The sequence below is a fragment of the Lutjanus erythropterus genome, chromosome 1, assembly GCF_056507025.1.
Source record: "Lutjanus erythropterus isolate fLutEry1 chromosome 1, fLutEry1.hap2, whole genome shotgun sequence".
NCBI lineage: Eukaryota > Metazoa > Chordata > Actinopteri > Lutjaniformes > Lutjanidae > Lutjanus > Lutjanus erythropterus.
This window is the reverse complement of record NC_139317.1, coordinates 27,313,662-27,339,422: the sequence shown is the minus strand read 5'-3', so window position 1 is coordinate 27,339,422 and position 25,761 is coordinate 27,313,662. Positions and strand designations below refer to the sequence as shown.

The 25,761-nt window shown below is 40.6% G+C and overlaps 2 protein-coding genes across 12 annotated transcripts in view; one reads left to right on the top strand and one right to left on the bottom strand.

Moving 5' to 3' along the window:
- Positions 1-18,647, top strand: part of elp4 (elongator acetyltransferase complex subunit 4) — a 78,177-nt gene extending 59,530 nt beyond the window's left edge. For 2 of the 3 annotated variants that reach the window (XM_084718519.1, XM_084718536.1), the window contains one exon: positions 16,982-18,647. In XM_084718519.1, coding sequence (XP_084574645.1) covers positions 16,982-17,110 — 129 coding nt within the window. In that variant the 3' untranslated portion in view covers positions 17,111-18,647. Of the gene's footprint in view, positions 1-7,742; positions 8,724-16,981 lie in introns of those variants that run through there. The other variant, XM_084718528.1, reaches the window with a different exon arrangement.
- A 5,315-nt stretch (positions 18,648-23,962) lies between these two features.
- Positions 23,963-25,761, bottom strand: part of pax6b (paired box 6b) — a 28,562-nt gene continuing 26,763 nt past the window's right edge. For all 9 annotated transcript variants that reach the window (XM_084718459.1, XM_084718479.1, XM_084718489.1 and 6 more), the window contains one exon: positions 23,963-25,718. In XM_084718459.1, the coding sequence (XP_084574585.1) occupies positions 25,633-25,718 (86 nt within the window). In that variant the 3' untranslated portion in view covers positions 23,963-25,632. The remainder of the gene's footprint in view (positions 25,719-25,761) is intronic.

Genomic DNA, 25,761 nt, shown 5'->3' with positions numbered 1-25,761 from the left:
AAATGAGATGTAGAAGTTTTAAAACCGGGGAGCTTGGATGTTTGAGGCTGCCCACAGGTGTTCAGGAGATAATATTATGCATAGATTGTTTTGTTGTTATCAGGGTAATTGGTGTAGACCTGCCAGCCTTTGATAGACACACAATTACTGTATGTGATGCATAAGTGGACTCATTTTAGGGCAGGATTTTGAGTTGCTAATGGTGCATTATTCAGCTTTTGGTCTGTCCCCAAAAGTGCCGGGCCAAATCAAACACGCCGCTCCAGGGTAATTGAGGCCCACTCCGCACCCCCTGCAGTGAGCAAGGCAGAACTGTAATCCCCTGACAACTCTGACTTGGCCCCAATCTGGCAGGCCGCCCATTTCCCAGCAAAACGCCTAACTCGACATCGGGGAGAATGAAGAAGCTGATAGTCACATTTGGAACGCTTTCCAATTTTGTTATTCTTTTCAACTCAGCAGCCTCACTGCAGCCATCTATGTACCTACCCTTACTTTTTTATTTTAAATTATACTTCATAGAACATGATTGCGCACTAATTACACACCATCAAACTAATATTCTCACTCATTAGTCTCCTCGAGCTTTTGTGGTTTTATGATCAAAGGTTTTTGACAAATAAAACCTAACCACCCTAACCACAGCAAAGCTTTCACTTTTCTTTTAAAACTGTTTTGTCTGACAAGTTTCCAGAAACTCAACCACAAAATGAATCCTCAGTAATTACAGAAAATTTGAGCAAAAGTTTAAAGCGAGTTTTTGACTGAAATTCATCCATTTGGTTCATTTTATGAGATGCAGTTTTGTGAAATTAGGAAAACAATGTCAACTTTATTTTGATCGTGTCCTTACTACCCAACCTGCTATTGCAGCATGCCACCTGCAGATACACACTGACCATACTAAAGTTTTGATTTGATATTGATCATTCCTCCATTCCAACTCAGCTCTAAAACAAGTAGCTGTCCATGACTCCAAAGTATCCACATGAAGTATCCACTGAAACTGTGATGGGATGGTGCAAAATTTTGACCACATCTTTGGCCATCAGACAGTTTTGTGTAGTTTTGTAAATGTCTTGGGCGTTGTAGAAATATAGGTAAAATACAGATTAATTTGCTTTATTGTAATCTGGATTATTAAAGGGAAAAGGTTAAAATGCTATTTTCCCAAGCCTTTCCAAGAACGTTTTTCTGTGACCTGACAAAGGTTTCTGCAAGATGATGTCGCTAAATATGAATCCTCTAAATTGAGAAAGAGGAAGCGCCCTAACCCAGTGGTTTTTTACACTGGGGTCAGGGGACCAACAGAGGTCTTGAATAGGTTGCATGGGGTCTCCAGCCTAATAAGGAACAGAATATTTTAGCTTTTATCCCATTTTTTTTAAGTTGGAACAACAAGGGAAGAAATGGGCTTGGCCATTTGGTTGATTCTAATTTATAGTGATCCCAGTTTGATCACTGATTGACTATGAATCTGTCTTCAAACCTGAAAAATAAAATACTCAAGAGGGGATTACTTACGTCAGAATTCTCTCCATTTGGGGTTCTGTGGTCTAATGTGATCATCATTTTTGTGGGTCCCTGATATGAACAAGTTTGAGAACCCCTGCTCCATCCTATGTCACCTCTTTTTGTGAACTGCTGAGTGAGAGTTTCCATTTTAAAAGAACACTGATGGAGTTACCCTTTAATCACAACTATTTATTGTATTTTGAGACCGTGAAATAGTTTGAGCGTTCTTCGTATCTTAATAGATATATTTTTTACTGTAGCAATAGTAGGAGTAGTTTATGTCTGTCTCATTTATAAGTTATTAATTCTTAATATTAGACACAGCTACAACATTAGTACAATCCTTGGACAGTTTAAGAAGCTAAAACAAAGGGGAGCTTATTTTCCCATTGATCTGATTCATTATTTTTCTCTTTTCTTCTCACTTTGCTTCCTCTTTTCCCAAAGATGAACTAGATGAGGGATATCTCATGTCAGTCCAGTCTCATGTTCAACACCTGTAAAATTCTTTAACCATCAAGGAAAATTAAAACATTAAAATATTTTATATCAGTAGTCACAAATTTAATTTGTGATGCAAAATTTCCCACAGAGTAAAAGAAAAATTGCAATACTGGATAGAGTATTTAGTACTGTATGCAATGCAGATTGAAATTCAACAGCATGATAATTTGACAAAAAAATATGTTAATTGAGTTCCTCAGATTGCCAGTGTATTTTTTCTGGAGTTAAAACAATCCCCTTTTTTACGCGTTATGTTTTGTCATTGTTTTAAAATCCAGACATTCTCTGCAGTGCCACCTCTTAAAGGGGTCATTTGCAGAGAGGATATCACATGCATTCAGCTCTGTCTCCCTGATTTTTAACTTTAGCATGCATTCTCCCCAGGCCCTGGCTCACTGTTTTAATGGCTTTAGTAATGCTTCACAATTAACACCCAGCCAGTGCTCTAGGTTAGCTAATGGCTGGTGGGTTAGAGGCAAAATTAGAAAACACAAAACAAGCATTCCCCATCAGCCACAGTGCTTCTAGGAGCTAGAGGTTATGGGGGAAATGGAAGGTGGTGAATTTTTTGACAGGGCAGTCGAGGTGATGTCTCATTCCCTCTGACATCTTGAACACCCTAAAGGTGGCTTTGCCAACAGTCTACCCAGGAAGCACCTCACCTAGCTGTGGCTAAATTTACACAACCACCTGCCCACAGGGAGCGGACCAGGGAGGAGAGAAGAGGTGGAGGTGTGGTGGGGGTGGAGGGCAAATAGGGGAAAAGAGATGTTGGGGGATGGGAGACTGAAGTGTGTCTGTGTGTCAAAGGATGCGATGCATCATATATTTAGGTAGCTACATTGAACGAAATTTGCAAGTTGATTGGAGGGTGTTCAAGTTAGACTTTAGATTTTTAGGCAAGAAGTTTTGCTGTTTAATAATTTCTGTTCAGTATTTTGTTCCTCTTAGCTCAGCTTTTCCTTTCTGCAGGTTATCTCTATTGTACTGCAAGTTTGCATCAGAGCAAAAACATAGAGATTTGAGTCATCTACCATGTTATTAGGAGTTCAGTAGATTAGTGGAACATGCTGTGCTGTGTAACTCTTAAGATGTGACCCTTATTTCACAAAGTAGACTGACAATGAGTGGACATGAATACCTGAATATTACCATTTCCATGGCCTCTGCAAGACTGAATATAAAGTCTCCCATAAGAAAGGCCTTCTTATTGTCCTGGTAGCTTGGTTTGTTGAGCGTTTGCCTCATGTATTGAGGCTGTGACTCCTCTGCAGTGACCGTGGGTTCAACTCCCACCTACGGCCCTTTGCTGCATGTGATTCCCCTACTCTCTCCCCTCTTCTTTGTCATATCTTCAGTTGTCCTCTTGATAAAGGCTGATGTTTGCCAGACATTTTTAAAAGTTTTTAAACACTGATTTCTTTTATGTTACACTGTTGAGAACATTTTTCCCTCCAAGATATTTTAATTTAACAGTAGTAAGACTAACAGTTACTTCGTTGGTTGTTGGCTGTCCATGTTAAAATAGCTGTTGCAACTGTTATTCTGTGGCAGGTCTTCTGTGTCACTTTTCGGGATTAAAAAGTTAAAGGTGTCATGATAAACCATGTTAAAGATCCCAATATTTACGCCTTGATTCCAGTGGGCGTGTCACATCTGCAACGTGTTTTTGATCTGTCCTCCACAAGCTGCGTCACTCGGAGTGTTTCAGAGCCACAGCTTTTTTCCCACCTGATTTTGTTGACTTGCTCATATTTTGTTGATTTGGTCATTTTTACTTGTGCTTCTACCATGAATAGTTAGGCAGTTTCTAAGGTCTTCTTTTCTTTCAATACCGTTTCATCAGTCTCATCTTACTAAAAGTGAAAAATCCTAGAGACGTTCCCAAGCTACTGTTTTTCAATTCCCACATCATCATGTCAGAATAGTTGTTTTACTTTAAGGCCCAGATTAAGTTGTTTCAGTAAATTCTTTTTATATTGTCACATAAATTACCACTTACTTTTCATATTGCCACATTATTCACACATTTTAATGAATAGGCAAAGACTCAGATCTTTCCCTTTAAAACTGTACATTCATTCTTTTAAAAATTTACTCAAAGGCTGCATATATTGAAGCTCTTAAGACCAACAGTCCAATGGAACGGTAACAATTCTAGATGCTCCCCAGTGGCAGAGTTCAGGCTGTTCGCCTGTGGGCTGATGTGGAGTGAATGGCCTTAGAGGCTCTAGGCTGGTCTATGTGTGGCCCGGCTGGTCCAAGTCAGCAGTAATGACTGGCTTTGGCCAGCATGCCTGTTAATGTGAATGGGGTTACTCTGGGCAACACCTTTTCAGCTGGGTCCTATGAAGTCCCCAGTATGGTGGTCTTTGTCCACACAAGGGCTGTCCTCTCAGCAAAAAGGGCTCCTTTTTTGTGAGGACTATCAACTGGTGATGGATTATACCCACCCCCCTTTATTCATCCGGGCAGACTAACAGATACGGATGCATGCAAACATACACACACTCTCACACATACGTACAACCACAAAGACATCAAAAATATCACAAACTCATCAGCACATTATCTTACACAATATGTGCTCACCTTTCTCAGGTATTCTTAGAACAGGTCAACATTAAACACTTTCACACTGTTCAGTTGTTGCCCCCTTCACTTCATCCACACAAATCCATTTTTGTTGTAAAATGCATAACTTTTGCTGCATTAAAGCCTAGTGTCCGCTCTACTCCAGCTTTTTCAAACTCCGAAAATGTAGACTTTTGGAAACGCTGATGACCCTGTTTTAGTTCCAGGAAAGCTCCAGGATTACATTTTATTCCAGACAGGCAGTAACTGAGACAAAGTCACAATATGTCAGTCCCTGATTCGTCACAGCCCAATCACGTGACCTTTTCTGGAAGAAAACGTATGACATCCTTGACCACCAGCATTTAATTCAACATGGATAGTGAATTACAGGTATTGCAGTGCTTGTTGTCTCTGTGTCACCTGAAGTAACAGTACCACCTCTTCGTTGGTCTTATTTTTCGCTATTGCTGTTCTTCTTTCATGGTATTTTCTGCAACTAAGCAACAAACTGCAGGGTAGACAATCTGCTTCCTGTTTACACCGGCACAGGCATGCCCAGTGTAAATGAATTATCTTGTGGTGTATTTCAGGCATGTTAATACGTACGGAGATTATTTCTTAAAAATGATAAAATGCTTGTCTTGCTGGAGATAGTTTGCATTTTAAGATACTGTTTTAAAATGAAAATATATTTGGATGCAGCTGTAGATATGAAGGTTTGAGATGAGGATAAAGATTTAGGTTCTTCCCGATTAACCCTCTCTTCTTGTCTTGAATTACAGAGCAAGAACAGTTAGGTCTTTTATGATTCAACTTTTCACTCGACCAATATCCCTATTTACTTCCCTCTCCCCTCTCTTGCTGAGAGATTAAGTAGAAATCCTACGCTTCCAGTTTGCCAGGAACATCCAAGTATTCTGTGTGATCCATATGATTGCTTGGATAGTGTGTGATGATTTCAAGCTCTTGAACTTGAGTACATGATCCTGTATGGACAGGTTCCCGTGAAATTAATTTAAACACGACTGTCTCTTCTATTCTCTATTCAATCACCTTAACTGAGGAGTAAACAGAGGGCAATATATATATGGTTTTGCGCTGCACATTGTGGCCTTGAGCTGGTAGAAAACATGCATTTTTATGATAAAACTGTGCAGGATAATTACTAGAAAGCAGATGGTTGGAGAAGAGGTTTCACAAACTTGTTGTGGGAGCTACAGAATCATGTTTATACTATATTTTTTTTCAAACAGCACATAATATGTAGTCATCTTACATCTTCCCTTCTAGTATTTCCAGTCCTGGTGTGCCATATTCCATCCTGGTCTTTTGCTAAAACAACAGCAGACTATTCCTCTGTGAGAGTGGTCTCCCCCACCCCTCCCAAGGGGTCACCCACTTACCCAGGTTGACACAGTAACCTCCAGACGACCTTTTGCTTTGCCAAATGTTATGCCTGTAAACTGCTTGAACTCCATCACAGCACAAATGACGAGGGAGAAATAGGGTTTTCTGTTGGAGGGAAGGTTAGGTTAGGTTCAGGAAACCCTGGTTGTACTAGTCGGCTTTGTGCACTCATGTTGTAAATACCTCTGTGTGACACATGCATAGTCAAGTGGCAGTGTGTGTCTGTCTGTTTTTGTACATGGAAGTATGCGCTTGTAGACTGAATGCAACACAGAAAAAAAGAGTGAATAATGTATGACAAAATATCCTTGGTAATTCTCTGGCTTTTATTTTTTGGTGACTGAAGCAGTAACGGAACCAGTTAGGACAGTGATCTTAAAGGATTATTTTGACATTTTGGGAAATATGCTTATTCACTTTCTATCTTGTCATCACCGTGAGATTGCCAGGCAGTGTCTCTAGGAAGTTACTGTTCTTGCCCTGCACAAACCCCTCAAAAATCCAAAATTTGTGTTTTTACACTTGCTTTTTCTAGGCATTAAGCATGCATAATATAAAGCGTTGAAATGTTATAAAGAGTTTCCAACTGGGAAAATTCACTTGAACACCCATTTGGTTCACGGCCGTTGTTGTCTGTTGACGTCATATACACAGAAACATGGTGGACAAAAGTAAATTTTGGTTGATAACTTATTAACTTATTAATTCATATGTTGCATCAATTTATTGCTCACATATAATTTGTTATATTGTTTGAGGTAGACAACTTTAAGTCACTGTTTACGTAGAGTGACATATATTAGATAAAGAGGTTATTTATTAGCATTAATCCTGACAACAAGTCAATTCTGATAATAAAGCCAAGTGGTTGTAGGGAATGTACTGATGCAGCAACACCCATCTGTGACAAAATAACTTTGCAATATAAAGCTTCAGACTGTTTCAGCATACTCTCCACCTACCCATCACCCAGATGCTACAACAAGTACAACAACAATCCTACCCTGCTCTTTGTAGCGTCCATTTTGTTTCCACATTATGTCTGTAAGGCTCATGAACACAGTGAAGTTGGAAGAACACCTTCCCAACTCAAAAATGGGATCACCAAAGGAGCACGTGAATGCAACATAAGTAGGCAGATTTTGTTGCCTACTGACAGAGCCAGGCTAGCTGCCTGTTTCCAGTCTTTATGTTAAGCTAAGCTAACTTGACTGCTTTATCTGAATTCATGTTAAAAGGATGCATATGAGAGTGGTATCGATCTTCTCATCAAACTCTCTGCAAGGAAGTGAATAAGTGCATTTCCCAAAACTGTGGTATGGTCATTTTATTAAAAACACAAACCCTTAAAGTGGCCTAAAAATGCGATTATAAACAAGTGGACTACTTTGCCAATAGACAGTTGAATAACACATTAAGCTATAGGCACTGGGCTGTTTTTTTAAACATTCAAAATATGGATGTTTAGAATTTTTCACCCAAGCAGGGCATCTATACTGCACAAGCAAACCTGCTCTTACCAAAAGTGTCAGTGGTGTTTTAACCTGAGGATGTTTATATCAGAGTCATGGTTTGAGGGGTAAAATGTGTGTTTGAGGGGTGGAGGGCACAAGAGGTCCCCCAGATATGCTGTCATAACCCATGCAGACACACTCTTTGCTATGGGCCTATCGGTAGTGAAGGCAGCACTTAGACATGTTTGTACTCTACGCCCTATATTCCTCTTCCTTTCTCCCCAGGCACCATGTCACTCCAGGGTCGGACCAGCACTCTCTGGCTGTGCCCAAGTCCATAACACCAACTAACCCCCCCGATACTACCCACCACCACAAGGGTCAATGTGCCCTCGCCCTACAGCGCCCACGGTCCATACCAACACTGCCCTCCAAAGAGAAACAAAACTGAACTGAAAAGAGACAAAATGGCCCCACACTGCTTCCACTGTCAAAGCTCTTGACAGGCCCGGGCAGGGGCCCCCAGAGGAGGGTTCAGTTGAAGATGATGACGATGGAGATAACAAGTCAAGTTGTTGTGTTACAGCACAGTTACACTTTGGCCCCTGTTTGTCCATTTGGTTATTCAGAAGCATCGCAGAGCTAACTGATTCCCATGCATGTCATGTTTAGTAACATGACAGATACTATCAAATGCTGTTTTGCATCAGTCCGTGGAGCGTGAAGGGTAAGTGAGGAGCTAGCTATTCAAGAGAACAGGAATAAACATTCCATTAGGTATTAAAAACCTTGAAATATTGTCAGCTAATCAATTTCCTGTTTGGACATGCTCAATTTTAATGAAATTCAGTCAGTTATTAGTCCCTTCCCATTCTTCCACTGTTTGGGAATATAATTACACTCAAAATGCTTACTCATCCTTCTGCCTGCCTGCTGCCTACTCTGTCAAATGCATTAGCCATGAAGCAGAAGAGATGAGGAGCCTGTGTCTGTATCTGTCTATCTGTCAGTCCGCCTGAATGTCTGTATGCCTGCCTCTCAGATTATCCTGGATCAGGCGGCAGGTGACACAGCGAGCAGGTGACCATCACCCATTTACCCAAAAGAAACTCGAGATAAGCTCCAGAGTAGTTTCCGTTTGTTTCCTTCTTCTACTGCCTCTGTTATACTCTTTTATGCCATGCTTCTACTTATAAAACATACCATTTTGTACTATTAAGTATGGCATATCAGCACGGCAGTGGAGAGTTGTACTTGATGAATTGAGCTGATGCTGAATTGGTTGAATAAATTTAAATCCCTTTAAAGGAGCCATATATACCAACTGCATATCCAAAAATGAGTTTGGAGCCATAAATGGAATATTTAGGGCCCGAGCACCGAAGGCGGTGCGAGGCCCTATTGAAACTGAAGGAATTATTCTTCTTCTTATTATTTTTTATCTTTTTCCCCTAAGATCGCATTTTTGAGGGCCTAAACAGGCTCAAAAAGTCCCAGATTTTTGCACACTCATCAGGTCTTGCGAAAAATTCGATATTTTATGGTCGTTAGAAAGGGGCGTGGCAAAATGGCTCAACGGCGCCCCCTAACAGTTTTCAAAATTGAAGCCCCCTGCTTTAACTTTGCCCTAGGCGTACGAAATTTGGTACACATATGTATCATGCCGGGACGGACAAAAAAGCCTCTTGGAGCGACCCCCTAAACCCAACAGGAAGTCGGCCATTTTGAATTGTATTTTCAAAATAAGGTCATTTTTGGCCATTTTCACACGTCGTACTTTAACGAACTCCTCCTACAGATTTCAGCGAATTGACTTCAAAATTGGTTTGTGCGAGCTCGACAACTGTGTGATCAAAAGTTATTAAAAGATCTTCGTATCGTTGAAGGGCGCGGTCGCTGCGGAAGGGCGAATTTTGATATCTCGCAACACCCACATAAAAAAACACGAAATTGCTATAACTTTAGCATAAATGGTCCGATCTGCACCAAACTTGCTGTGATGGATAATAGTCCCGCCCTGACCACATCTATGTCACAATATTCTGTGATTGTCATAGCGCCCCCTGGTGGCGACAGGAAATGACATGTTTTACTCTTTGAGGTCCTGCTCCAAGCACGTTGACCATATCCAACTCAAATCTGGTCAAACCGTCTTTAACATGTTGATAATCGTGTATTATGAAAATCGTGCCGTGATGTCACACTGTGTTTCCGTGACGGAGCGGCGAAGTTGATGTTTGGCCAAAAATGAAAAATTAGCATTAACTTCACTATACTTAGTCGAATCTGCCTGAAACTTGACATGTGCATTAACGGTCCAGGCCTGAACATGTGATATGAGTTTCGTTAATGGGCGTGGCCAAATAGATTGGCCACGCCCTTTAAACAGAAGCCCCTGCGGCACGTTTCACCGACAGGCACGAAACTTGGTACACATATGTATCACACCCAGACGCACAAAAAAGCCTCTTGGACCCATTGGCCAAACCCAACAGGAAGTCAGCCATTTTGAATTTTGCGTCCATTTTTGGCGTTTCTCACGTGTCGTATTTTAACGAACTCCTCCTACAGGATTGATCAGAATGGGTTCAAAATCACTGTGTACCATCTAGACAACATTGTGATTAAAAGTTATTAAAAGATTTGATCAGACTTGAACGGTGTGGCCGGGACATGGCGGCGAAGTTTGTCTCGCCATGAAACACGACATTGCTATAACTTTACCATAAATGGTCCGATCTGACTGAAACTTCACATGTTTATAAACAGTCCAGGCCGGAACATATGGCATGAGTTGGGTCGATGGGTATGGCCATATGACTTGGCCACGCCCCTTAAACAGCGCCCTCCTCAGCAGGTTTCACCGATCTTCACGAAATTTGGTACACATGTAGATCATGCCCAGACACACATAAAAGTCTGAGGGTCTCATAGGCTAAACCCAACAGAAAGTCGGCCATTTTGAATTTAGTGGTCATTTTTGGCGTTTTCCACGTGTCGCATTTTGACAAACTCCTCCTACAGAAATGTTCCAATTGACGTCAAAACTGGTGTGTACCATCTAGACAAGCATGTAATCAAAACTTATTAAAAGATTTGGTCAACGTTAAACGGTGTGGCCGTGGCGTCAAGTTTTGATGTCTCGCCATGAAAAACGAAATCGCTATAACTTGGGTGCAAATGGTCCGATCCTCACCAAACTTCACAGGTGTCATAGAAGTCCCGGTCTGAACACATCCACATGCCAATCAGGAGACATACTCATAGCGCCACCTAGCGGCGACAGTAAGCGGCATCGAATTCCTTAAGGAGACGTCAAAATGCCGTGACAATCACAGAGCCTCTTCGCCCGGGACGAATCCTGCCACGAGGCCGCGGCCGCCGGCCCCCCGAGTGGCGCGGGTGTGCGAGGGCCCGTAAAACGCTGCTTGCAGCTTTAATAAATAGGTTGAAATCCTATTTAATATATAGTCTGTGGTTGAAGCAATTTGTTTCTCTTTATAACTGTCATTTGTCTGTTGATGTAAAGCTAAGCCCATTATTCTGAAATTAAAAGCTTACTGCTCTGAAAATGCACACTCTGGAGTTGGAGTTAAGTAACTTCAGCAAACATTCAGCATTAATTTGAACTCTTATTAACAAGAAACAGGCAAACAATAACACAAGTTATGAGCCAAAATAGAAATGTCCAAGGGGGACACTGCTGCTGTAGCATTGTTGTCAGAGTAGGAAGCAGTTCAATTTAACATGTTTCCTTAATATCTGATGACATATCATGGTCATCTTATGATTTATTACAATAAATATATTACAGATTTCTGCTTTAGTTACCAACAATTCAAGCTGCTAATAGTGAGGACTGCAGGGAGGTGGTTCAAAATGCTCTAACCAAAAATAAATGTATTGACATTTATTCAACAAAAAAGATAAACACACATAAATGAGGAAGATGACTGAAATAACAAAGAATTTCTTTGAGGGATAAAAACTTCCCTAGTCACCAGGTTATTCTTAAGGTCAGGGATCGTGTTGCACTCTTTGTTATCGCAAAAAAAGAGGAAGGAAGAGCTTCTTCTCAGCTTTTGTTAGGTGCAGGTGGGCTAGAATTACCAACGTGATGGGATTTATGCTGAGTTGCTTCTGCATTTTTCTGGCAAGGTGGCGGAAGTATTCTCTGAAATTTCTAGCGTAAATGTGATGATAGTTTACTTCTGTAATAGAAAGGCACTTCACCTCATTATGTGGGGTTTGGTGTGCCTAAGTTAATACTAGTTCCTATAGGTCCAGCAAATGATTTCCCACACAATGCAGTGTAACTTAAGAGGTGTGAGGGATTACGGCACTGGGAGGTGATTTAGCTTGGTTTAGTGACTGGATAGACCAGCGAGTCTGGGAAATTTTTACCAATTTCGTTCTGCTACCATTTTGACCCTTGGCTGGTTGTAGAAATAGGACTGCAAATGGAGGACATTGACCTGGTGTCATGGACAGACGACCACATTAGTTTACAGTGGCTGCACTGCAGCTGTGCTGCTCGGGGAAATGGAATTGGCAAAAGGTAACACCTCTAATGTGACCACTGTCCATGAATACTGGACTTGTGTTGTATAAATCCATACAAATCCACTGGTGTGTGATTCTGTATCAATACAAGAACTGGCATTTCTCATTCATGCATGGCAGCATATAGCCAGATTGCTTAGTCGACATTTCTCCTGTGATTGTAATGACTTCAGCTTAGTGATACAATGTTCAGTTTCTCTCATTTCACTGACTTAATAGAGCTTATAATATGCTGACCAAATTACAACAATGATTGCGTTAAGTAGGTGTTTATGGTAAATATCGTGTCACTTCCATGAGCATGTTCCAGCAACAGCTAATCTGATTGGAACAGCCAGACCGGTCGTCATGTGTTCCAACAAGGTGTTGGGTTTCCCATAGTTCTAAGCTGTACAGTGACACGGGCCATTTGAAAGTGTGGCTAAAACCCTATGGAAGAAATGACTCGTTAAATTAGCACCTAATACTCCAGTCATTAGCAAGCCGTTACCACCACTGGAATGCCTTTGATGGCGCTGCTTTGTGTGAGTAGGTCCTGTTTAAGCTCCAGTTGGAGAAATTTGTCCATGTGGAATATTATGCGCTTACATAACATTGTAATACTCACAACCAAAACATAATAAAAACTGTGATTTGGTGCTTTTTCTGAGCTGTAAATCACCAACTGCTGTATGAGGAGATTGTGAACGAGCAGCATGAAATGCCATATTCCTTAAGCGCCAGGTCTTTGGGGTGTTTAGTAAGCCAAAGGGAATTGTCCATTGTGGGGTGATATTAGTAACCCTCTTAGGCAAAGCTAGTCCGTGGGCTGGCCCTGAGGGCTCATTTCAAGTGCTTAGCGCTCGTTTGGAGCTTTGTCACCCCTCACCCTGTTGCCAGCATGGCCCCAGCCCCTCTGGCTGTGGAGCGGAGCTGAACCACAGACCTTTACCCCTGCCCGCCACCAGGGAGGGAACACTGACATCACAACTCTAACTCACACACATACTTGCACTAACATTGTGGCACACATCCATTTTCACCCCCCCCTTAATGCACCACAACCAATGGTCTATTTTCCCGCCGTCCACTCCCATCCAACACCCCCCCCCCTTATTTTTTTCCTCTTTCTCCACCCTCGTGAAGGTTGCCAGGCAGCAGAGAAAGACTTCACACACACATACACCCCACTATGCCTCTGAGGGTTTTCCGGATGTCCTTGTTTACATCATGGAGTGTGCAGGTCGTAGGGAAGCAGACTCAGAGCCTCCCTGGTTATGTCTGTCTGAGTCCTCCACTGACCTCCATTTATTTGGTGTCAATGCAAATGTTCATGGCAGCCCTGCAGTTGGGGTGTCATATTTGTGTCTCCATGTCAGAACCTGGGCGAAAAATTAATGAAAACCTTTTACTTGGATTGCCTTCATCCAGTTAACTTGCATGAAATAAGTTTATTTGGAGTTGAACTGAATATAAAATACGTTTTATGACCCTGATAACCAATAACAGCTCTAATATCAGCTGTCATTGTATGGTTGTTGACTGTTACCAGGCCCTCTTTTCCCTCTGTGTGTCAAACCGATCGATTGGTTTTGTCTGCTCCTCCCTCCAACTTTGATGTTACCATTGATTGTTCTCATCTGCCCCTGAACTCAAAGGTTAGAGGAGCTGAGCTGCACTTCTGGATTGCTTTGACCTTCGCTCTGCACATGCTCAGTGGGTTCACAGAGCCCAGAGCCAAACAGACACGGTGTAGCCAGGCCCGTGGGTGCGTGACAGCCAGACAACGGTGTGATGTCTTTTTTTTTTTTTTTTAACTCACCCACTGAGGATGATGTATATGTGATTGATTTTTCTGCTACCCCTCTCTCTACCGTGTTTCCGCTGCAGTGCACTAAGCAGGACTGAGTCCAGGCTTGATCAATGCATTGTTTTTCTTTTTCAATCACACTCGAGTGAGCTGAAGACACGAAAGGTTACACAGGTGAGGTTTGGCAGAGAGGTGGAAGCAGAGCAGAGCTTCTGGAGGCCCCCTCAAGGCCAATATATGAGCTTGCATGGATGTGTGTGTGTGTGTGTGAAAGAGGGAAAGTCAGAGAAAAAGTTGAATGCAGAGAAAAGTTTAACAGATTTATCATGTGTTTCTAACAACTTGATCATTTTTCTCGTGGTGTCACAAGAGTTAGTTTATGGTCATGATGAATCTCTCATCTTCTCTGCCAGTGGAAATCTTCCATCCTTGCCTCTATAAGTCCTTTGTAACCTTACCTTTACCATCTTACATTAAATTACAGGTCCTTCACAATGTCTCAGTGCTCACCTGCTCCAGATAATCTTCTGACTACTCCTCTTGTTTCCTCGACTTGCCTGACAAACGGTCCTCTGAAACACACACACAAAAGCAATGTGCTCAATAGAGTCCTCTTGAGCATGACGCGCCTCCGACCTGTCAGCCACAGTAGCAGGATCTTCGTATCAGATGCGACCATCAGCAATGTAAAAATATTTTGCAGCTCAGACTCAGGTGTTTTTAATGCTAATTAAAAGACAGTATTAGCACAGGGAGGAAGTAGTTGACCCTAGGGGGGTAAATGGTGTTGTGTAGTCCTGAATTATCTCTTAGTAATGACGCTGTTAAACCCTGTACCCAAACACCTAGTCATTAAGAAAAAGATAAGTATCTGTGGGAGTGGAAAGGGCCTCCTAAAGCTGCATGGCTGGAGGGGGTAAGGATGTGTCGGGCAGGGAAGGTTTAGGGGGATGGGGTGGGGTGGGAGTGCAGGCTTTGACCAGTGGGTTTCAGATGTCATGGCAGATTCTTTCACTGGCAAATTACAGGCTTTAACTTCTCTTGTACCCGGGATGCCTGTATTCTGATTTAACTTCCTCGATAGACACTTGAGCGATGTGCTACTCAGCACCATTGTTGGGTGCACACTTGACTCTGGAGATACTTCACCTCCTCTCAGCTCTCTCAGTACCTCTTCAATACTTTGTTCATGGAGTGCCACTTTCTTGCAGCTTGTGGAGAGAGCAGCAGGGCAGTGTAGGCCCTCTTAAGCTTTATAGCAGTTAGCGTGTTGGTGTTAGGGGGCTTTACATGAGTGGCCCTCATTAACCTCTTAGCGTCTTTGTGCTTTGAGTTGGCACAGGGCTGCTCCATAGATTTAGCTTTAGTATGAAACTGCTAAAAGACTTGATTCTAATGACTGTAGTATTAGCTGCACATAATCATCTGTGTTACAACACAGAAAATCAACACAAAGTGCAAACATCCGGATTTTGCTTGCACGTTTGTGTCTGAACACATTTTCTCTGATGCTAGGTTTGCACTGTGAGATATCTTCAGTCATGGCTCCAAATTCGTGGTTCTATGTCGCACTGTGAGAGAGGTTCAAAGATGTCCGTTCTCATGGTATTGTGACCAAAGAGAGACAGGGAATTTTTGCAGTATCAAATTTAGGATAGTAGTGTCACAATTTGAGTGCTGCTACGACAAAACCTATATGTACCTTTCAGCATCTTGTGGCCTTCATAGATGGCCTTCACAGTTAGCCATGCCATGGGCACTAACACACCAGGACCACAGCACATTTCTCCACTTTCTGTCAGTCCTCCTCAGATAAGCTTACACCCCAGAGAAGTTGGCAGTGTTTCTGGATGTTGTTGATACATGGCTGTCACTTTAGGGCTGGGGCGATTTGTCTGCGTAATCAATTTCAAAAATAAGTCCAGTTGCATATTACGTGTGGATGCGTCACTATGAACTGCTGCGTCTGGTTAGAACACACTTCACCTGGAGAACAAGCTGCAGAGAGCAAGCCTCGCTTTGATCATTTGAAGTGTGGTCGTACTTTAGACAAAGATGCAACAGTTAGGTGCTCAAACTGGACGTGACTTATCACAGCAGGACAGCTGCTCTACAACAGTGCTGGAAGTGAGGCACTGAGCAACCTGTCCTTCTCCTGCAGCACCCAAACATGATATATGAGGATTATCAACATGTGGAACATGTTTCTGTTAGTAGAAATCACTTAAGATAGATTTTCTAGACGATTCCTCATCACCCATGTGTTAAAAGTGATGTCTGCACCTGGCTTGATATATACTTTAAGTAAATTGATTGTTATATAACTGAATAATAAAGAAAAATGTTAGATTAATCAATAAATTAATTGATAGATTAATTGATTAATCAAAAAAGTTAATACATTAATCATTTAAAAATAATCATTAGGTGCAGCCCTATGTCACTTTACATTGCAGAGTTATTAGTTGCATTTGTAGATGCAGCGACAAACTGTTTAACTATATCAGTTTTCCAAAGTATTCCTGAGCCCACAGAACATTAAATATGTTGTCTTTGTACTGTATTCAATCGAATATAGGTTGAAAAGTATTTAAAAAGTCATTGCATTTTGTTTTTATTTATGTTTTACACAGCATCCCGACTTTTTCGCAATTGGGGTTGTATATGAACTTGCGTTGTAGCCTACGATTCGATAGATGTCATCATCGTACAGCCACCACACATCAAACTTGATGTTCTACCCAAGTTTATTAGATCCATGTTGCAGTGTTGCTTGCAATAAACTTATAAGATTGCTGAAATCTCACAGTCTGTAGGCACCGTTACTGCAGCTTATAAATGCTGCTGTGTCCCATACACAAATTCTCAATACACCCCTACCTCACATACACACACACTCACACACACATATTCCCTGTGAGCTGTAACAGACCTAAAGCTCTCTGAAGCATTTAGCAGCACGCTAGCAGGTTTACTCCACGCTGCCAGTGCTGAGGGGAGTGCTGAAGCATCTAATGCAATTTCAACCCAACATGGCTTTCTGTGAATAAACATCACTGAAGTGTACCATCTACTGTATGTTGATCCACTGTAGTGCTTCCTTTTTTCTCCATACGAGCTGATCTAATACTCTGCTCTCCCCTCTCTCCCTCCCTCTCTGTGATTTCTGTAGAGACTACATTTGCCTCCAGATTTGTCTGAGACGGTGAGTCGTGTGAGCAGGGGGGAGCTGGCAGGAGCGGCCGCAGTGACTTCAGCCTGTGGCTCTGGCACTTCCGGCAACAAACACCTGGACTTCTAGAGCTCCCACACAGTCGCCACGGGCGACTAACACCTGGAACGCTGCAGCATTGCCCTCTTTACCGTGGTGACCAGGTTGCTCCCTTGCCCATGTAATGTCAAGCGCATAACTCTGCCAGCCATTACCACCTGCCAACTGTCCCAGCCAGGGGTGAAGATCTAAACATCAGCAGTACCTCACCTTGTAATGGACACATTTCATCCTATTTTTCTTTTTTTATATAAAACCACAGTACATTGTGTTTTTTTCTAACTCTGACAGCGGATATTTGCACATTCCAGGCTGTCATGAGAAGTCAGTTTAGCTTATGTTATTGGCCACGCATTTATACCCACAGTTTACTGTTTTCCACTGTAAGTTGCAAAAAACATATGGTATTCGACATTTTATATGAAGGTATGTGATTGGCCGGGTGACTCATACTTAAAGGCATAGTTTGTATTATTTAATGTGGGGTTGTATGAGGTACTTATCGATAATCGGCATATAAGCATAAGAGTAGATGCCAGTTGTCACGCCCCTTGTTTGGAGAAGCAGAGAGGAGTAGCAGCACAGAAGCTAAGCAATGTACTGCTATGGATGGGTCATATTTTAGATGCCAAAAACAAGGCCCACCTTAAAAAAAGGTCAATATCAGTGACATGAAATGGCTATTATATAATCGCTCTCCCCCAACCAACCAGACTCCATAGGGGAATCAGTCATTTTACCTTGCAGTACATGGGAGTTGCTGGTCTACCACTGCCTCCATCTGTTAATCAGTTTGAGTCATTGTGTGACTTGTGTTTTAAATGTGTAGTTCAGTTTCACTGAAGCCACACTATGACACAAACAAACTAATAGGCCCAGGTAGCGGCAGACTAGCAACTCCCATGTTCTGCGAGGCAAAATGATGGATTCTGTCCATGGAGTTTGGTTGGCTTGGAGAGAATGATATTTGGCTTATATAAAGGCAGAGAAGTCTGTCTCACAGCGAAGTAAAGCAGTGAAAACATTCTAAATATAGTGTACAATTAAAATAAGAAATTTTTTAGGTGGCTAAAATACGTTTTGTTGCTGACCCTGTCCACAGCAGTTCTCTGCTTATCCTCCGTGCTGGTAGCTCTTTCTGCTGCTCCTAACTGTGGCCGTGCCGACTGGCATCTACTGTAGCTAATACACTGACTGTCAATAAGTACCTCGTACAACCCCACATCAAATAATCTGAACTATTATTTTAACTCAGTTAAAATCCAAGATGGAAGCATTGTTTAAGATTTGGTACACTTTGTTTGCTTTTTGTTTTTCTCCTCCTCAGGGGATTTTGATTACAAGTAAAATGTAATCATGAAATGTTTCTTTCATCTCTACAGACTCTGAGTCTTGGCAAACATTAAATAATTTAACTGCATTCTCCAAGGCCCTGGGCCTACTTTGCAAAACAAGTGGCCTCTCTTGCATAGCTCCACAATGTACAATACTAGTTTATTTTCTTTGACAATTCTATAAAATGTGTTTTTGTTTAGCAAAAGAAAATAAATACACTGTACACACAAAATATGCTCTTGATCCCGTTTTTACCTTACTGTATTTCTCCACCAGCTCTGCGGGGAAAGTTGCCTGCCTGTGAGACGATGTTAAGTAAGTGACTTATGAATGACTGATCTCTGCTGTGCCTCACTGGTTTCAGGTTTGAGTAGGGATGCCTCCATCTGACCCTGAGACCGTGCCGGTGAGTGACGTCTACCTCCAGTAAGCAGAAGAGCAGAGCAGGAATGTGGGCAGAGGGTAGGAGAGCTGGATTTGGGTGCAGGCTTCACACCTCATCAGGCATGTTTGCTGGATGAGCTGCTTTGCCATGACAAGCCCAAAAGAACAAATTAGGTCAAATGGTGACATGGAGAAACAGAGAAAAAACAACATGAAAAATTAAATGTTTCATTTTTGTTTTCCTCAGTCTGCTCCTGATGCCACTTTGAATATTTTTGCCTGCGAAAAGTGGCAGTATTGGTAACCATCTGCAGCATGTGTTGGAAGAGGGTAGTGTTACCTGACAGTTTCATGCATGAATGGAGTGCTCTTATATCAGAGAGGGATGACATACACAGGTCACTTATACAGGTGAACGAAAGCATGTGTTGTCAAGATAAAAACTGTTTTCCAAGTTATTGTTGTTGAAGAGCTGACATATTCAGGGTACACTTCTAAGGTAGATTAACATACAATAGATTAATTTTGGCTTTTGTTTATGTTGCCATGCTTCTGGTTTTCTACACTTGACATGTCGCCATGTCACCATGAATCACTGCTTGCTCAGTCAGTTCAGAAAGTGAATTAGTTTTTAACTTTTATAAGCCAGCAACAAAAATTTATAATGCCGGTTTCTTCTACGCAAATCATGAAGAATGAGGGTTTACATATTTTAGGGACAGAATTAGGACTACATTTAGACTTTATTGCTCCAGAAATGACAATAGCACACGTGTTCTTTACTCAAGAAAAGTACAGGCTCTGAAGTGTACTCGAAGTATAAAAGTAAAAAAGAACCCCCCTGAAGAACATTTCTACCAGTTGTTTCTGTGCAAAGCTAACTGAACCTCACCTTTTCTCTGCGGTTGAGTCTCACTCTGTCTGCTACTCTTGTTATGTCTTTTTTGTGTTGTTATGTCTTTTTTCCTCTTTTTTTCCTTCTTTTTTTAATCAAGTTATGTTATGTTGTTTTTGTTTTTTTACGTCTTGTATATCATGTTTATGTTATGTCTTTTTTGTCTTGTAATTTTACATAATTTCTTTCTTACATCTTTTACGTCATTTTTGTCTTGTTGCATTTTTTTTGTCTTGTGTGTTTTACCTTGTTTTTGTCTTGTTACAACTCTTTTGTCTTGCTATGTCTTTTAGGTCGTTTTTCTCTTGTTACATCTGTCATGTGTGATATGCACTGATGGATACAACAAGAAATCATGTTTCCTGTGTGTTGTTCCGCCCATTTAGGTTGAAATAGGTCTTGGTGTTGGCAAGGCCATGCACAGTGATGCTAAATAAAAATAATCAATAATTCCCTTTAAATGCATTAAAACTGAAGTAATGAGCCCCTAGGTTAACTTTTTTCTTCAGTGTCCTGCAACTGTCCCACATTCTACTTTCAGTTGTCAAACTCAAAAACAGTTGTCCTGCATAACACATATAGATAAATAACTTTGTTTTAGTAACCAGCATCACTTCATTACTGTTACAGTTATTATTTATTTTATATATCCAATCTTAGAAACAAAATCAGCTATCATCTGACATTGATTTATATTTAGGGTTAGATATCTGTTTGTTTGTTTGTTTCTAACTTTTTAATTAATTGATCACTACAAACTGCAGTGCAAAATAAAAGAATAAAAAATAAAAATGTAATAATTTCATTTGTAAGGATAAGACTCTCTACTACTATCTATGTCTACTATCCAAGTATTGTTCCAGACACTGTATCTTTGTGTCCCAGGTGCTATTTTTATTGTCCCTGGGACAACAGGACATCCTTAATTTCAAGTGTTGCTTCCCATGTGTCCTGGAAAACTTCAAGTTAACTTTATTTCAGTCATGGAAAACACATAATAGAAAAGGGGAAATCTTGTGTTGTCCTGGATTATACCATATAATAACAACACTAAAACAGAAAATTTAAATAAGGCAAGAAAAAAAAAAAACAGTCAAAGATAGTATTTGTATTATTGTTTGTGTTATTCTGATGAATTTGTCATGATTTGTAGGTATGTAAAAGATGATTTTCATAGATAAATTATAGCCATAGAGACAGATTAGTCTGTCATACCAGCTTGATTATCACTGAAAATGTCCTGGAAAAAGGTCTCTAGAAAAGGGTGGGAACCCTTATTATACATGTGTCTGTGCACATTTTTCTAGATTTAAATAAAAAATTTTAAACACTTGATTGACAGTGCATTTGTAAATATTCTGCCCTCATAAAATTGTTTTCACAGATGATTGACGGTGCTGTGGGTTGCGATTAGACACACTTCTGTAATGAGTATGAGTAAGTATATCTCGTCAATTAATTCAACATTCTGAATACAATATCACAGTAAGTTGTACAGTATTTGCTCCGGTTGTGTGGGAATTTTAAAATAAATAGTCATATGTGGCTCCTCAGGTGCCCTCGAACCCCTCACTTCACCCATAGAAAGAAACAGTACACTGGACTCAGGATAACCCCGACATAATTGTCGTCTTTTGTTTTGTTTTGGATTTTTTCTGTCAGCTTCTTTCTTAATCTGTCTTTCTTATTGCTCAAATCTCAGTAACGGGTCATGACATGTTGTTTTTTCTTTTATTTATTACATATCATGAAGTATTTAAACCTGGAGGGAAAAGAAAATGTCAGTATTACATTTGTTTGGGGTTTTTTATGTTAAATAACCTACATTTTATCTCAATGAAATCTGCAACAGTAGCACGTGAGATGAGGACTCAATGCTGTTGGCACATTTTAGAGGACCTACTTCTTGAAAGCCTCACATAGCCTTTAGCGAAAAAAGAAAGCCAGGATGGAACTGAGCACTGAGAATACCTTTTTATAATCGCGTCTTTGCTGTCGCTCATGTCCTATTGATTCCCAACCAAAGCCATAGTTGTTTTCCTACAGTAGCTTTAGCTGAGGTCTTGTGGGCTCTACTATTGAATGGCCATCACATTACAGTGCTATTTAAGTATACAATAAATTTCTCCTAAATTTCTAAATGTGTTAGAGAATATCAGCATCATTCCTCAGACAAATCCTACTGATTCTACATTTAAATATTAAATAATAAGGTTAACACATCTGTAAGCTAAATGCAAAAAAGTTAGACTATAATTTGTTGCAGTCGTTGACAAGGTTTTTCAATAATCTACCACCTTTGAAACATTTTTTCAGCCAAGTGCCCTTTTTGGTAGGAAAAAAAACCTTAATAAACAGGTACAGCCCAGCACTAGTGTGAGCTTGTTGAGGTAAATCCCATTAAAACATATTGTTCCTGACACTGACAGTATTTGTTGGCTCTATTTTTGCTTTCTTTTTCACTTCTTCCTCTCAGTTTTCAGCTGTATTGCTGCAGTATTTCTACCACAAATCCATTTTCTTTATTTTCAGCTGTCACTCAGTGCCCCATCTAAGAAACACTGACTTACTGTATTTACAGCAATGAGGAAAATGTCACTTCATGTTTGCTTAAAGGAAAATATGTTACAATTACGAGTCCAAAAATAAGAATTGTTGTCCAAATAGTGAGTTGTAGCCACAAACTGTGTATTAAATAGGTTGAAATCCTATTTCACGTACAGTCTGGTTGATGCAAGTTGTTTCTCCCTGCCCCCTCCTCCCCAAACTCAAGGAAGCTCAGACAGGCTGCAGGAGTGCAAGACGAGCGTAACATTGTCATTTTGTCAATATCACACAGTGGTGAGTCCTACACTGTAAGTTGATCAGCTGTTTATTACTGTAAGTTCTCTGTCATGTAAAGCTTGACCCCGTTATCCTGAAAACAAAAGCCCACTGCTCCAAAAATACACACTCATGAGTTGCCTCATGACCAGACTCCATTAACGTCTTGCTCGATTTTATCGTTATTAATATCTAGTCTTTCTGCAAGATTACTAATGATTTCTTACAGTTCATGAACAGGCACTAACTCATTTGGCATTAATTTTAACTTGAATTTTTGTGAAATGGGCAAACAATAACAGGTTGCAGACAGAAATAGAAATTTCAAATGAGGACACCACAGCTTAAGCGTTACCATCAGAGAAGCAAGCATTTCAATTTAACTCTAAATGGGACAACTTGAGCCTCTGTTCTGTTGCTGGAGAAATTCAGATTCAGGTCAGAATTGTTTTGTCTCATTAAAAAAACTGATGAAAGTTCTCAGGGACTTTTTTACAGAAACTTATATTGCCTGACTTTGTTCCAAGGGAGAATTACATTTAAACCTTTTCATCCTGAAGCTGTGTATTATTTAGACTTCTGCTAATTGCAGTCTTTCTTGCATGTTGAATCTCTCTTTCATTCTCTCTCTGTAATTATTAATGCTACTTGTCTGTCTCGGCTGCTAACCTGTTCTCTCTCAAAACAGTATCTTCTCTGCCTGCCTGTGTGATAAACCGGATTAAATGAATAGAGAAATTGCATTAGAAAAAAAAAATCCTCTTAAAAATCTGATTAACCTCCCATCCTCAACGTTCTGATTGGACTATTAAATATTGAGTGAGGTGTGTAAATTCAATTAATCAATTTTAGCGAGATACTTGGTGCTGCTACATGCTGTGTGAGTGCTACCTGACCTCAGTCTCTCTTGGACATCCTTTCCTTTTAGATGCTCTCTGTCTCTCTCTCTAACACACCCCCTCAAATGCACACACACACACAGACACAACCCCCCCTGCTGAGGCAGCAAGTGAAGCAAAATAACTCACTCTGCCACACAATCGCTCCTTTGCCTTGCTCTAGGCACTGACTGCTTTATTCCATGACTTTTTTTTTTTCTCTTCTCTGCTCCCTCCTCCTCCTCAGTGGTTCTGTATTTTTTTCATACCATCGTAACTCTGCTACAACAAGAGCCAGTGATGGTGAATTGCTTGACCTTTCTCATTGTGCGGTGGTGTTGTGCTGTGTGGTCTGTGTTGACTATGTTCAGCCCCATACATCAAGAGAGGTTTGTTATTGTGGACACCTTTGTTTGGTGGAAATTGGAGGTGTTTGTGTGTGTATTGCAAGGCCTTGTTCTGGCATTTGTCAGCATTAGATTTGTTGAAATTTGCAGCTATGATGCATCATGTCAACATTTTTTAGAAGTGTCTCGACACTGATAAGCATTGAACAGGCAAAAAGGCTTTCTTTAAGACACAATTTTACTGTACAAAATGTTTTATAGTTTTCACAAAATACATTTAGAAAGCTCCATTTTAAATAAAATTAAATTGAAATATTTAAGAGACAGCGTGTAGACGTTTTTATCTCAGAAGCATTGCTCAGACGTAAACCCAGTGTGTGTCCATGTTTCTACGTACACACTGAAATAAAAATGCAAAACTCAAAAGAGCATGACAGATGATGCTAGAAAAACCCTCCCATGGTCTTCAATTATAAATAAGGACTGCGGGGTTCGGCTGCAGTCTCACGAACTCGAAGCCAATGTAATCGAACAGAACGTGTTTACAAAATTTTGCAACACAAGACTAATATCTTTAAAAAAACACTGTGTACTAGATGAAATACAAAGGCTTTGGTCTGTTTTACAATCAACAATGATTAAATCTGATATGTACTTGTAAACAACTGCCAAACACTTAAGTTTAAAACTCTGTCAAGCAATGTTTAATCATAATTATAGGAATTAAATATTTCTAGTTGCACAATTTTTTTTGACCATAGGACACTATAATACAACTATACCTAAGAGACAAATTGTACCTGACCCTAAAGAAATGTATTTTATGATGCATGGAACATTTATAGAATATTCTCGGGGATATAAATGAAATCAACTTTTATTGGAGAAATCTTTCTGGAAGATTTCTAGGGAAGACAAGTACTTTACATTTTGACATAAACAAACTGGATTATATCGAAGACGCAGTCTACCATTTACAGACTACAGGTTTTCTTTTACACCTGTTCTCCACATTTAATGTTCTTCGTGGTAAATCTAGAGTCAATCCAACCACCGAAGCGAGAGGTCCAAGTTGTGTTGCATGGCGCACCGAGCTGTTGATAGTGATCCGTGTTTAATAAGCCAGCAAGCGCAGGCCCATGTGTCAGAGAGGAGTCAAGACCACAGCCTCAGTGGGTGGATCGAGTTTGAGTTTCCTCTGCTAAATATCCATTCGTAAGAAATAAGACCAATAAATAGTTTTTTTTTTTCTCGACACAGTAAGAGTCTTCCCTCCAGCTTTTTCGTCTTTAATGATATGCAACAGCGTCCAGAGACCATGCAAAGGCTGGTAGAAAGTCTCGATATAAGCAGATTAAAAGATAGTCATGGCAGAATCTCTCAGGTTCTCCTCCTCTCTTTCAAACAAAAACGCAAGACCAACATGGTTTTCTAGCAGTCCATCTATCAGTACTTGATCTTGGTTTTTCATATTAACATACAAATGGCCATTTACTAACACACCAGAGAAAAAAAGGAAACAATGACTGAAGTTGGAAATAGAAAAAAAAACAGATAAGTTTTTGTTCCATAAAAATTTTAACACCGGGCACTTTACAGAGGTCCATTTTTTTCAGTTTTTCCATCGTTGTTCTCTCTTCCAAGTCCTCGTTTTGAATGTGCCTAGAGCTACAGAACAGCACACAGTCCCACTGGAAAAACAAAGCCCAGACGTCCCAAGGCTCTCCCAGAGTCTCTTTCTTTCTTTCCTTCCTCCTCTCCTTTTTCTGTCCTTTGCCTCTTCTCAACCCTCCCTCGCCTTCTCTTCTCTCCTGTGCCGTGTATGTGTGAGGAGCACTGCCGGAGGGCGATGGTGGAGTGGGTGGTTACAGGGTGAAGTAGCTCTTCTCTCTACTGTAGTCTTGACCAGTACTGAGACATGTCAGGCTCGCTCCCTGGGACTTGGACAGGGACAGACACTCCAGGAGAGATGAGTCCTGCAGAGACAAGAAGGAAAAAAGACATCAGTAAAACGAAAAA